Source organism: Eupeodes corollae, chromosome 1 (assembly GCF_945859685.1).
Source record: "Eupeodes corollae chromosome 1, idEupCoro1.1, whole genome shotgun sequence".
NCBI lineage: Eukaryota > Metazoa > Arthropoda > Insecta > Diptera > Syrphidae > Eupeodes > Eupeodes corollae.
The window spans coordinates 52,553,212-52,566,654 of NC_079147.1; the positions used below are offsets into that span (position 1 = coordinate 52,553,212).

The following is a 13,443-nucleotide window of genomic DNA, read 5'->3' on the forward strand; positions in this document are numbered from 1 at the left end:
ATCCTACTTTTCATATTGGTTTTAAATCAATAAATCTATCTCTGATGTCTTTGCGCTTCTTTTTTTCTATTTTATAATAATAAATGTAAAAGTAAATAAAAGTGAAGTTTTGTTTGTGTATTCTTCCCTTATCAGTAGTAAATTTGTTTATTTAAAATTTTAACCATATCCACTGGAAATTATTGAATCCTAAATAAACACAGGTTATGACTTAGTCGACTCCACCCCTGGACAATTCGTTCGATGTAACGTGAGTATAACACCAAAACAACGAATTGATTCCGATGAAATCGCACTCTGCTACATTTTATTTCAGCGATTATTTTCTTGTAACACAAACAATTCTATTACAATGCGTATTTTTCTTTCATTTTTGATGATTTTTTATTTTAATTGATGGAATTTTAGGTTTTTCTTCCGTCTGTTGGATTTTTCTTCTTTTTTTTTGGTGCATAGCGTTAGGTAAAATTACAATTAAAGTGCAATAATTGATTTAATAAAAATTGAATAAGTCAATAGTCTTTTGTAACATCAAATTTCAATTTGTGCAAATTGATTAAAAGTTAAATACAAATTTATTTAAGCACTAAAACTGCAGTCGTGTCGTGGTGGTTTTATTTAAGTAAATAATTTATTGTCAATAAAGCAAGGTCCATCTATGTAGAACACTTTTAGGCATTCTTCCCTTCTCTAAAAACAATTCATAAGATTTTCACTCGACTTGACAATCGACTTCACTTTTCACTTGTTGTGCCGAAACGAAAACGGGTCATCCTAGGAGCAGAATCAAAACCATTTAAAAAATGTAAGTAAAGTAAATATTGTTTTAGTTTAATTATCTTTATTATTATAATCATTAATCTAATCATCAGAGTATCTATCGATTTCGATACAATAACTTTCTCCGAGACAAGAAACTTTATTTTAATGTTTCACAAAGAACCTTCAAATTAACAAATAAAATGTATAATCGTTAAGGGTTCTTCTTAAATTTGTATTAAATTGTTGCACTTGTTTGTGATTATTCATCGAAACGAAAATGCAACCCCTTCATCTTCGTTTCTTCGCTTTGTTCATCGTTCACTTTTATTGCTTGCATTTAGGGAAAAATGAGAAAGAAAATACTTTTCGTAAGATACTTATTGAGGCTGGTTGTGAAAATTGCCCAATTAGATATTTGGTCCAGCAACAGAAAAAATACTTGTCTGTATTTGGGTTTAGGAGCATGCAACAAGTTAGTTTTTTGTTTCTTGTGGAAAGGAAAAGCGACCGTAATCAATATTATGCCAGCTAACATATTTTTCTTTTAGTAGGTGCGAACATAAAAGATACGCCGACCGTGTGCGACATGAGTTTGCTTTGTATATAATTTGTAATGTGAATATAAATTGTATAGTTTCGTTTCTTTTCACATTTAAAGATTTTGGCGGGGATCTTTTTTTTGGAACAAAGTAAGAACTTACACTTCGATTCGATTCTTCTTAATGGTAAACTCCCAGAATATTAGAAATATCTAAAATATAACCGTCCCAGTTTAAGAAACAAATGAATTAAGCAGGGGTGGAATCGTCTAAGGTGTTAGTTGATTAATGTCAATCAAAATGAAAGAATTTGATCCATATACCTACAGTTACTCTCAAAATTGTGCGTACACCAGCAAAAAAAAAATCAGTTTTGCTGTTTTAAATTATTAAAATGTTATGTTTTTAGAACTTTTTTTTCAATTTTCTTTTATTTATTATTTTATGTAAAATAAACAAGAGAAAAACAACAAAAAAAATTAATAAAAATTAAAAAAAAAAATCATCAAATGCATGGCACAAACATAAGCGTAAACTTGGAATTCAAAGCATACAAAAAAGTTAATACACGCATGGAGAAAAGTATTGGCATACTAGCATTTTTCAAATGTTTATCAATATGACATAAAAGCCAAAAACTATTTTTATAAAATTTGTTTTAAATATTTTGTATTTATTTATTTTCTTCTAATGTACTTACTTAAGGTGGCGCTACAGTCCTGTGTGAACTAGAGCCTCACCCAACAAACTAGCTCGGTCCCTAGCTAGATGTCTCCAGTTTCGCGCTCCAAGTTGGGTGAGGTCACCTTCCACTTGTTCGCGCCACCTGATCTGCGGTCTTTCTCTACTGCGCTGTCCTGTGGGTGCGGATTCGAAGACTTTTCGGGCCGGAGCATTGGTTTCCATGCGCTCTACGTGACCCAGCCATCTTAGTCGTTGGACTTTTACCCTTCTGGCTAAGTCTACGTCGCTGTTCAGCCCGTACAGCTCGTCGTTCCATCTTCTCCTCCACTCCCCTTCGATGCATACGGGACCGTAGATCACACGAAGAACTTTTCTCTCGAAGCGACCCAAGGTGCTTTCATCCGCTTTTGTCATGGTCCATGCTTCTGCACCGTATAGTAGCGTTTGGTCTCAGCGCTGGTGTTGTTTTCTGCGTTTACAGCGGAGCCTAGGTAGACGAAGTCCTTGACTACCTCAAAGTTACGTCTGTCGATTGTGACGTTTTGACCAAGACGTCGGTTTTGTATGTCCTTTCTAGACGACAGCATGTACTTTGTTTTGCCCTCATTAACCGAACCCATTTTTGCCGAATCTGCCTCAATACTCACAAAAGCCTCATTGACATCACGCTGAGTTCTTCCGATTATGTCAATGTCATCTGAATATGCTAGTAATTGGACGGACTTTGAAAGATAGTGCCTCTAGTGTTGACGTGTGACCTCTGCACTATTCTTTCAAGCACGATGTTAAAAAAATCGCATGACAGCGCATCACCTTGTCTAAAAACTTTTTTGACATCAAAAGGTTCTGTTAAGTTGTTTCCAACCTTTATGGAGCAGCGTGAATTCTCCATGGTCATCCTGCACAAACGGACGAGTTTGGCAGGGATGCCAAAACTAGACATGGCTCTATACAGCTCGTCCCTGTAGATGCTGTCATATGCGGCCTTGAAATCGATGAAAAGATGGTGGGTGTCGATTTGGCGCTCTTGAGTTTTTTCCAGGGTCTGCCGTAATGTGAATATTTGATCAACTGTGGACTTTCGTGGTCTAAAAGCACACTGATAAGGACCTATCAGGTTGTTGACGATGGGCTTTAGACGTTCACATATTACGGCAGAGAAGATTTTATAAGCGATGTTAAGTAGACTTATTCCTCTATAGTTGGTGCAGTTTAGAGGGTCTCCTTTTTTCAGGATCGGACAAACAATACTGAGGTTCCATTCATCGGGCATGTTTTCTTCCGACCATATCTTACAGATAAGTTGGTGCATGCTCCTAACCAACTTATCTCCAGCTGCTTTAAAGAGCTCGGCATTCAAGCCATCTGCTCCAGCGGCTTTATTAGACTTCAACTTAGATATGGCAATCTTTACTTCGTCTTAGTCGGGAGGACGGGATTGTTGGCTTTCGTCGTCTATATTGAATGGATCATTCTGCCTTACAGCGGAATTCAGTTCTTCATCGCCGTTATACAGTCTGCAGAAGTGGTCCTTCCATATCCTTAGCATTGACTGCGGTTCCACTATGATGTTTCCACTTTCTTCTTTGCAGCCTTCGGTTCTAGGTTTATGTAGCTGTGAATTTCGTTTCACCTGTTCATAAAACTTTCGAACCTCATTCCTGCTCTTATACCTCTCAACATCTTCGACCGCACGCTTCTCATGCCCTCTCTTTTTCCTTCTGAGAAGTCGGCGTTCCTCTCGCCTCTTCTGCTCATAGAGCTCACGAGCAGCTCTCGTCCAGCACATCAGAGGTGGCTTCTCTGATTGCATCTTGGCAATGTTGCCACTGGTTTTCGACACATTGTGTTGGCGGCAGAGAACTTCGAGAGAGGTTACTTGTAACTCGGTCGGAAAAGGATTTGGCGATCTCTGGCGATTGTAGCCGTTCGACGTTGTACCTTCTCCCAGCACCTCCCTGTTTTGCCTTGGGACTGGAAATCCGAAGTGCTACCTTGGCTACAACGAGGTAGTGGTCCGAGTCGATGTTAGCTCCTTGGAAAGTTCGTACATCCAAAATGCTGGAAGCGTGCCTGGCGCCGATCGCAATATGGTCAATCTGCTTGACGGTAGATTGATCTGGAGAAGTCCAAGTTCCTTTGTGGATGTTGAGGTGTGGAAAACGCGTACTGGCTACCATGACGTTTCGCCCCGCAGCAAAATATATGAGCCTGAATCCATTGTCGGAAGTGTTGTCGTGCAGGCTGTTCTTCCCGATTATTCCACCAAAGATGTCTTCGCTTCCTAGCTTGGCATTAAAATCGCCCAGGACTATTTTAATATCGTAGCTAGGGCACTGCTCATATGTTTTGTTTAGGAGCTCGAAGAACATATCTTTGGTGTTGTCGTCTTTCTCTTCTGTGGGGGCGTGTGCGCATATCAGGCGTATGGTCATGAGGCGCTCATTGATGCACCTATAGCTCAAGACTTCTTGCCTAAGTCTGCTTCCAATGACGAAGCCGCATCCAAATAAGCGCTGTTGGTTTTCGTGGTAGCAGTACCCATAGTAAATATCGCAGTTTTTCATCCTCTTTTTTCCCGGCCCATCCCATCGTATTTCCTGGATGGCGGTGATATCTGCTTTGTAGCGGTCTAGGGCCTCCGCTAATTCTTCGGCCGCACGTGGTCTGTTAAGGGACCTAACATTCCACGTGCATATCCGAAGTTCGTTGTCCTTTATTCGTTTGCGTTGGTTGTCAACAGTAAATCCGTCCGTATCCGAGGCTTGTTGGTGCTTCGCAACTATGAAAGCTTTTACGTGGACAGGTGGAACAGGTTGTTGATTGTAAGATATTTTTGGATCTGCCCCAGAATAGTTTTTTTAAACACCTTCGAAAGAAACGGAGAATGGCAATCGGCCGAAATTCTGTAGCAGTAGAATAATCTTAGCCTTCTTCCATTCTAAAGGAAACTCGGAAGTAGTCAATATGCTGTTAAATATGTAGGTTATATAGCGCAGTATATATGGAACCAGTAGTCTCAAGAACTTAAGTCCATTTGGTCCAAGCCATATGTCTATACAATGTCTTCCTCTTGTATTCTTATAAAACTCAGAGAGCTATTGATAGCAGTTGGTTCCTCCTCAGTAAGGGAATGAACGGGTGAAGCAACTTTTAAGTGAATGGACGAAAACTTTTTGTTGAGTGCATCACTATCGACGTCACCAATAGGATGGTGATTGTTTGCCAATATAATTTTTTGCCAGAGGTTAAAGAACCAAGTTTTTTTCATAATAAAGTCATAAAAGCAAGAAGAAATTGTCTCTAACGTCGTATTCAATGGTATTATGGTAATATGGTTGTATGGCCTGTAAACTGATCCAAGTAAAACATTTTCAGTGTTACAAACGATACTGACAAAGACATATTCAAAAGGACAGTCGTCATCAGATTTGCATATTAATTTACAACTTATCCCGTCACGCACAAACAAAGTGGCACCTCCCCCATAAGCACAACTGAACTTTCTATCGGCTCGGAAAATTTTGAAACCCTTCAAACTATAAAAATCATCACAAATGCCTGGTTGAAACCAGGTTTCAGACACAGATACGATATCTATTTTAGATTCCACAAACATGTACTTAAATACCCCTAATTTATTGGTCAACTCTAAGCGTTTAAATGACATATTTTTAATCCATTATTTTCTGCTCTTAAAATTCGAATCATATCGTACAAATTCGTGTTCATATCATTGCCAGTGAACCCTCTGGTGGCGTTAGCTGAACTCGCGAATTTTTAAGCTTTGAACGTGGCAGAAGCTTGAGAACTAATGTGAAGCAAAAGGAATATTAAAAATAATAATAACTAGCAATAAACACAATATTTGGCAAAATATTGTTATAATAAATAATAAACATTTGCATTACAATCATTTTAAAGTTAAATTCGGATCAAGTTTGCAAAGAACACAAAAATAAGAATGCATCTTGATGGGAAGATTAAATATTTGCTGATGAAAGTAACATTACATTACATACTACTCAGCACATAAATGTACAGAGTAGAACTAGAAACACAGCACCTTGAGCGACTAAGTGTGATAGGATAGGTGATAACAACACAAGACAATAATACAAGACAGAAAAACAGAGAGAAGAGAACAACAGACAAAAATAACACATGACCACCTTCCACTCTATTTTTTTTAGAGCTCTTTTTGCATCTTTCTGCATTATTATTTATATAACGAAATGTATTTAAAGTCAATATCTTCACTTGTTCTTAAGATATGGCTACATCCGTTTTTGAGATATTTTTTTTTTTTTTAACTGGTACTGCCTCTCTTTGGTCTTTCAATAATCAACTTCGGTTCGGCATTAAAACTGTTGGCCCCCTCTGTCGCTGACATTAGCCGCATAGAAGAATGGTTTATGATATTTCTAAAAACTTTAGATTTAATAATTGAATACACACATTTTTCAAGATGTTAAAATACATAAAACATCCTTACATTAATATAACTACATCTTTGTTTCCAGGTCAACGCGAACAACAAGAAGTAAAGCCCTTGCACCACCATCTAAACCACCACAAAAACAACAAGCGTCTATCAAAAAATATCTCTTAAATAACAAAAAACCAATTCGGACAGCTGAATTAGATGAAGAAGTAGACTTCATTCTCACCGAAGCCGAAGCAGAAGCAGAAGCTCCAACTGAACATTATGTCTTGACCGAATTCAAAAATGATGACGAGGAGCAAGAGAATGAAATTAATTTTGTACTTAGTGATAATTTTAATGTTGCAAGCGAAGGAGAAGGCCCTGTCGCCGAATGTACTGAAGAAATTCAAATCGAAGAAGACGCAGAAGGCAACGAAGTCGATAATGATGATGACCTCGATGCAATGGTTGTTAGGACACAAGAAATTGTCGAACATGTTTGTGGCAAATGTTTTAAATCATTTCGAACTATCAAGGTAAGATTTTGTCTTTTAAATATAGTTTGTGGTATTTTAAATAATGTTTTTTGTTTCTTTATATTTAAAGGCTCTTAAGCGACATATTGCTTTTTGCATATTTACCGCTGAATTAGTATCACGAAGAGAAGAGATGCTGCGGAATATAGATAAAATAGAAATGGAATCCTTGCACATGCATAAAAAAGATATTTGCTTTTGCTGTGGTGATAGCTACGATACATGTCATGTAAGAAGAATTAGAAAACAATGTTTTATTATTTGAATTATTATTATGCTTTTAGGGTGGTCACATTAACTGTGCCGATTGTCCAAAAACATTCAAAACTCAACTGAGTTTGGAGCGTCATATGTTTTTAATTCATTCGGAGAAAAATGATTTTCCTTGTGCAATATGCAATGGAAAAATTCGAACAGCAGCCTTATTAGAACTTCATATGGATCAGCATATGTCACGTGGCAAGCCATTTGCATGTAAAACCTGTGGCAAAGATTTCACTAGACATTATCACTTGAAAAGGCATTTGAACTTTTCGACTTGTGGTGGAAAAAAAGCTGATACCATAGCTTGTAATGTTTGTAATAAAGAATTTGCTCGGTTGGACAATTTACGTTCACATTTGAAATCGCATTTGGGCCAAGGGCCAACAGCTAAGAAAACAGATTATATGTGTCCATGTTGCAAAAAGTGTTTTTACAGTTTATCAACACTGAAGTAAGTTTATGATCCTTTTTATATTTTACGAAATAGAATTAATTTTCTTTTCTTTTTTTAAGTATTCATATTCGAACCCACACTGGAGAGAGGCCTTTTGATTGTGATCTTTGTGATAAAAACTTTCCATCTTTGGTTGCTTTGAAAAAGCATAGGAGGTTTCATACAGGCGAGAAACCATATACTTGTTCGGTGGTAAGTTTTAAATTTCAAATCAATACACTGTTCTTACGCAAAGTACTTTCTGAGAAAAGTTACCAATGAAACATAACTTAAATCAACCTGTTACCGAAACCAACACTACATCTCGGGTTATTAATGATAATGCCAAACCAAACAAGTTCGAAAGAGAAAATGCTTTTTTTATTTTATCCCATTTCTGTTTTAAACTCAAATTTATGAATTGAGTACATTGCTCTATGGATTTGCAGTTGTTCGTGGAGCTTGTGTTTTATTTTCAACTGATGATTTGCATTGAAAAAAGTTGTACTCGGTTTTTTCTTTTCAGTTTTCATTTCGGTTGATCGAGAGCATGTAGTACCCGTGGCATGATGGTTAGTGCGTTGGACTGTCATGCAAGGGGTCTTGGGTTCAATCCCTGCCTGTGCCACCTTAATTAAAAAAATAGTTTTCCCGGGTACTGCCTCTTGCGAGGAATTGACAAATCCTTCAAGAGTAATTCTTGTCATGAAAAAGTGCCTTCTCAAATTAGCCGTTCGGATTCGGCCTAAAATTGTAGGTCCCTTCCATTCCTGACAACAGTACTCGCACACAGGAATGGTTGAGAGTTGTAAGTCACTAGGCCCTGGTTCACACCGGACTGTTGCGCCACCCCATTTGATTTTTATTTTGATCGAGAGCATGTCATATCTATGAGTTCGCATGCGGCTTGAGCTATTTGTTTGAGCCAGACACTAAATGTCGAAAGATTAACATCTCTTCTTTCAAGTTTAAAGGTTCCCCAATTAAGTTAGTTAGTTAGTTCTCTTAACAGAGAGGGGTTGTTTAGGTAAGAGTGTAAACCAGTAGCTTGCATGATGTCAACTATATTGTCCACCGAAAAGGCGAACGTGACCAGTGAATCGAATCGATCAGGCTAAGGTGGTTGTTCGGCTTTCAACTTGTTTATTAAACTGTCTATGAAAGTTTCTGGGCTGCCGAACATCATTCGTAAAATGGAAATAATATTTGGCACTTGTTCTGGATACATAAGTTTCGATCTTACAGAATCTAATGCTCTTCGTTTAAGACACTTCTGCAAACGGTTAAGATTCTCATTGTTAGAGAAACCACATGATCGAGTAGAATTCTCATAAGAAGCGATAAAGAGAGGCCAATCTTAAGCATATCCAGAAAAGCTGGGTAATTCTTTAGGAGCTATAGGTCTTGTCTCAATTTGCAAACAACTCAGACTAGGTAAGAGTTGGTGTGCATTCGCATTGATCTGAGGTTGACTGAAAGTGGGAAGTTGATCTGGAAAATGGCTTGTGCTGTTATACAAAGAATCTTTATTTTTTTTAATTGTAGGCACTGTGTTAGGTCTTGTACCAATCCACGCTTTATTAGGGTTAGGGATGACCTTCGAAGGCACTGTGGTAGCTCTGGTAGCAACCCAAGTTTCGCTAGAGTTAGGGATGACCTTCAGAGGCTGTTCCAATTTTTCGTTATCAATAGCTCTTTTTATTACTATATTTTGTTGAACAATGGGTTGTTCGTTCATTGGCTTTTTATAGCTTGTAGATTGTTGTGTGACCCACTGTTGTAATCTGTCACTTTTGCATGTTGATCAGATGTTTGTTGTTCTAAGAGACTATATTTTGATATTCTTTAGCCTTTTTCTCTAAAGCTTTATAGATTTTTAAGAGCTTGTTGACTTCGGATTATTAACACCTTTTGCTTTATGCTGTTAAGTTTCGGTAAATTGGATAAGTGGGAGTAGCTCTGGATCTTGTGACGTTGGAGCTGGTTGGGTATGGGATTGCTGTGCATTTTGCGAGCCTTGTGGCAAAACTTGATCGGTAGTTTGCTTTGAGGTGCACTTTGGACAAGACCAATCTGTATTTTCAATACCTGTTGAAACAATTGTACAATTAAAATGATGCCATTCATCACAGAGATCACACTGGACCATTTTATCATAATCAGGCCTAGAACATGATTTACAGTTACATTCTTGAGCAACTGTCTCGTTTTGTAAAGAAGTGTCTTGTTGTTGAATTGAACCTCAGGGTTGTAACGCGATTGGAGGAGGCGATTAAGGTAATGGATGAGATAATGGTAATAGGCGGTAGAGGCGAATACGGAGACGAGTGAGTGACTTTGGCAGTTAAATTAAACATATTTTGGTTTATTCTGTTATTAGTTCCACCTGGAACACGCTACAATGATTGGGGAGGCGGAATGAGAGACTTAATGTTAGTCGTTCAGAGCACACACCTCCACCAATCCCTTCTTTTGTTTTTGAACCATCTGTATAATAATGGATTGACTCGTCTTCCAGGAATGACCTATCCTCCCAGAAAGATGTGGAAGGTATAGAAATCAGGAAGTTTCTGTCGAATTGCAGTTGGGGGATGTGTAGTCTGAGTAGTACTTTAGAATTGTTTCTAAATACATAAGAATTATGGAGTGGCCAATGTTGTTGTTAGTCTACTGCGAGGAAGCTTAGAGGCGAATAGCATAGCTTGCGGCTATTTGTTTGCTAAATATATCAAGACTTTATTTAATTTTTCGCGGGTTATAGCTTTCTCTAAAGCAGTCCACCATACTGCCACACCGAACATAAAATCTTACCGATGTGTAAAGCCAATGCGTAATTCTTACCTGTACATTGCATTTTCAATTAAGTTTATTGTCTAAAAAAAATAAAAAATGAAACCCTGGGCATCCAGACCAGTTAGGATTTCATTCAACACAAGGTTTCAGAGGAGAGGTGATAGAACACCACCTTAAGGTGTCCCTCTAATTAAATGAATTAACTCCCCAAGCGAACTCTCTACGTTTAGAGATTTTAGTGCAAATGTGATTGCAGATGTGTCCACGATGCTAAAAAAACCTTCGATGTCAAGGAACTCTTTATGATGGAGGGAATATTCGATGGTGCGTACTAAGGTGTGCGACGCTGTTTCCACCGATTTACCTTCACAGTAGTATATATCAATCAATCTTTCCAGGGTCTTAAGAAGGAATGATGATAGACTTATAGGTCGTAGATCTTTAGGATTGACTCGCGAGCATTTACCTGCTTGGGTATAAAAACAACTTTAACATTGTCTCCATGCCGAGGGAATATGGACCAGGTATAGACAGCTGGTAAAAATTGCCTCAAGGATTGGTGCAATTATGTCTGAAGTTTTTTGTAGTTTGGCTGGTATTATTACATCTGGTCCTGCAGATTTAAATGGTTTCAAACTGATGAGAGCCCATTGTAGCTTGTCCCTTGTAATCAGACCTTGTGGATTTGTTGTATTGGAACTTGAACTTACACCAGCCGTCGAGACAAATTACTCATATTTAATTTACGTAATGAAGCTAAAAATTTAAGAGAAAATCTGATAAGTGACTATAATTTTTGGAGTTTGTTATATTGCGACAAATTATACCAATAAAAGAATACTTGGGCGTATACTTACTTTTTTATATTACATAATAAATTATTTTGTTTATTTTTTCAATTTTAGTGCAAATCAACATTTGCTGTTAAAGAAGTCCTCAATAGACATATGAAACGTCATACTGGAGAAAAACCGCATGGCTGTGATGAATGCGGTAAACGTTTCATACAAGCTACCCAATTAAAAAATCATCTCCGTACGCATTTAAGGCCTTATGAATGCGCAGAATGCCCTCAGAAATTCAAAACTGCAATTCAGTAAATAAAATTAATAATTTACTTTAAAAAAAAATATATTTAACGTTGTAAAATGTTTGTCTTTTTTTCTCAGATTAGAAAAACATCTGAAATCACATAGAAATCCAAAGCGAAAAGGTACCCAACCCAAGACCGATGCAAACTCAGCTAAAAGAAAACAAAGCAAAGAATACAATTGCGAAGATTGTAATGTTAGCTTTCGAACTATTTCGGCATTTTTGCGTCACGAGGTTTCTAATGACCATATGGGTATGATTTTCCTTATTTCTCTTTCTCGCTTTCTTGGAATTTTTAGTATAATTTTATTTAATATCAATTTTTTAGAGAATGCAAAAAAACGGTGCCTTATATGCAATACGGAACACAAGAACACAAAAGCCCTTCAATTTCATATGCTCAAGTACCATGAAACTCCATCCGACAATGAGTGAGTATATATTCCCATAAAAAAACTTTGTATCTTATTGCACATACTTTATAGGACAAATTTGAAGGACCAAAAGGCCGATGAAGAGGTTAAGACAGAATCTGAAGATGTTGTTATTGAAGAATACGTTATTGACACCATCCCAGAGCTAGAAGAAAAAGACCTTGCTGAAACACCCACTGTTCAGAGCTACACCATCATCGCAAAAAGTAATGAGCTTTCTGCAGAGTCTGCCAAACCACCTCTCAAAACAAAGACCAAAGCCACTCTTAGATCTGAACTTAGAAAGTCCATGGCGGAATGTTTACGTGATCCAAGCTCAAACAAGCAAGACTCGGCTGCAAGCAAGGAAGAAAAGGAAATAACTGAAAATGTTGGAAAGTTACTTGACATGTTGGTGGATGCTGAGACACTCACCAAGTTCGGTTGGCCCAAGGATTCTGTTGAAAAGGTAAGACAATAGTTTTTTTTTTTATTTTCCCTTTGATAAAAAAACAAATAACAATTTTTTACCCAAAAAGGTCCTTTGTAAAGTTATCGAGAATTGTGGATATGATATTTCGCTGCAAGTATTCACCGATGATTATTGCACCAGAATGAGGGAGTATGTTAAGTTACTCTTTACAGTTGTTATACAAAATGATACTATTAAGGAATTATTGAATAATTATCCCATCGATGAGGTAATTGAGTTTGTTCTTACAAATGAAAACGATGATGATGATTGAACAAAGTGGACATTTTTTGTAAATAATTTAAAAAAAAAGAATCAAGAAATATAAAAGTTTATTTTATGTTAATGTTTAAAAAAAAGAATTATGTGGACTTTGAGTAATGTTTAAATATTTTTAAATACAATTTTTTTAGGTATTTTTATAGATATAGAGAAATAAATATATTTTACTTAATGTGAACATTTTTGTTTATTAATTATAATTTGCCCTATGGTAGATTTCAACTGCGTTCTTACTAAACATTACAGCTGAGATTTCTAGACGCCAGAAGTTTAATCCCAGCAGAAATCCTTTCAATTTCTTTCAGAATCAGAAAAGAAAACAGTTACACTTGCGAAAAGCTTATTATTTGTTAAATATAATTCATGTTTTTTCTATAAATATTTCCTATTACTAATATTTCAATGAATCATTTTTAGCCAAGGTTCTTTGTTCCTTTGCAGTCGCGTTTTAAAATAGCAGGAAGCTAACCAAACGCAAAAACACAATTATGGAGAACGAGAATAATAAAAAGCTTTCAACAAATCTGAACTTTGAAATATGTCGGATTATCTGAAATAACCACACCCATTTGGCTGATGAGTAAACGAAGAGGGGGAAGGGGGAGAGGTGCTTCCACTAAGGCACCTCTTCTTATCCAGACGGCAGCGGACGAGTTCTCGAGATGGAATCAACGGTGGCTTCTACAGTTCCAGTAAGGTTGAACTACTTAGTGAACACCTTATAGCGCTTCTTCGACTTTTTCGGAG

The 13,443-nt window shown here is 37.0% G+C and overlaps 1 protein-coding gene across 2 annotated transcripts; it reads left to right on the top strand.

Annotated features, from left to right (window-relative positions):
* Window positions 1-367: 367 nt before the first annotated feature.
* Window positions 368-12,874, top strand: LOC129941822 (protein suppressor of hairy wing). Of its 2 annotated transcripts, XM_056050557.1 has the most exons (11): window positions 368-622; window positions 676-805; window positions 6,509-6,947; window positions 7,018-7,176; window positions 7,232-7,662; window positions 7,725-7,857; window positions 11,343-11,533; window positions 11,607-11,782; window positions 11,858-11,960; window positions 12,015-12,411; window positions 12,482-12,874. In XM_056050557.1, coding segments are annotated over exons 2-11 (2,238 nt in total). In that variant the 5' UTR covers window positions 368-622; window positions 676-803; the 3' UTR covers window positions 12,689-12,874. The 2 variants fall into 2 exon arrangements, with proteins under 2 accessions (XP_055906532.1, XP_055906531.1); XM_056050556.1 differs by having other exon boundaries at window positions 368-805.
* The last annotated feature ends 569 nt before the right edge of the window (window positions 12,875-13,443 follow it).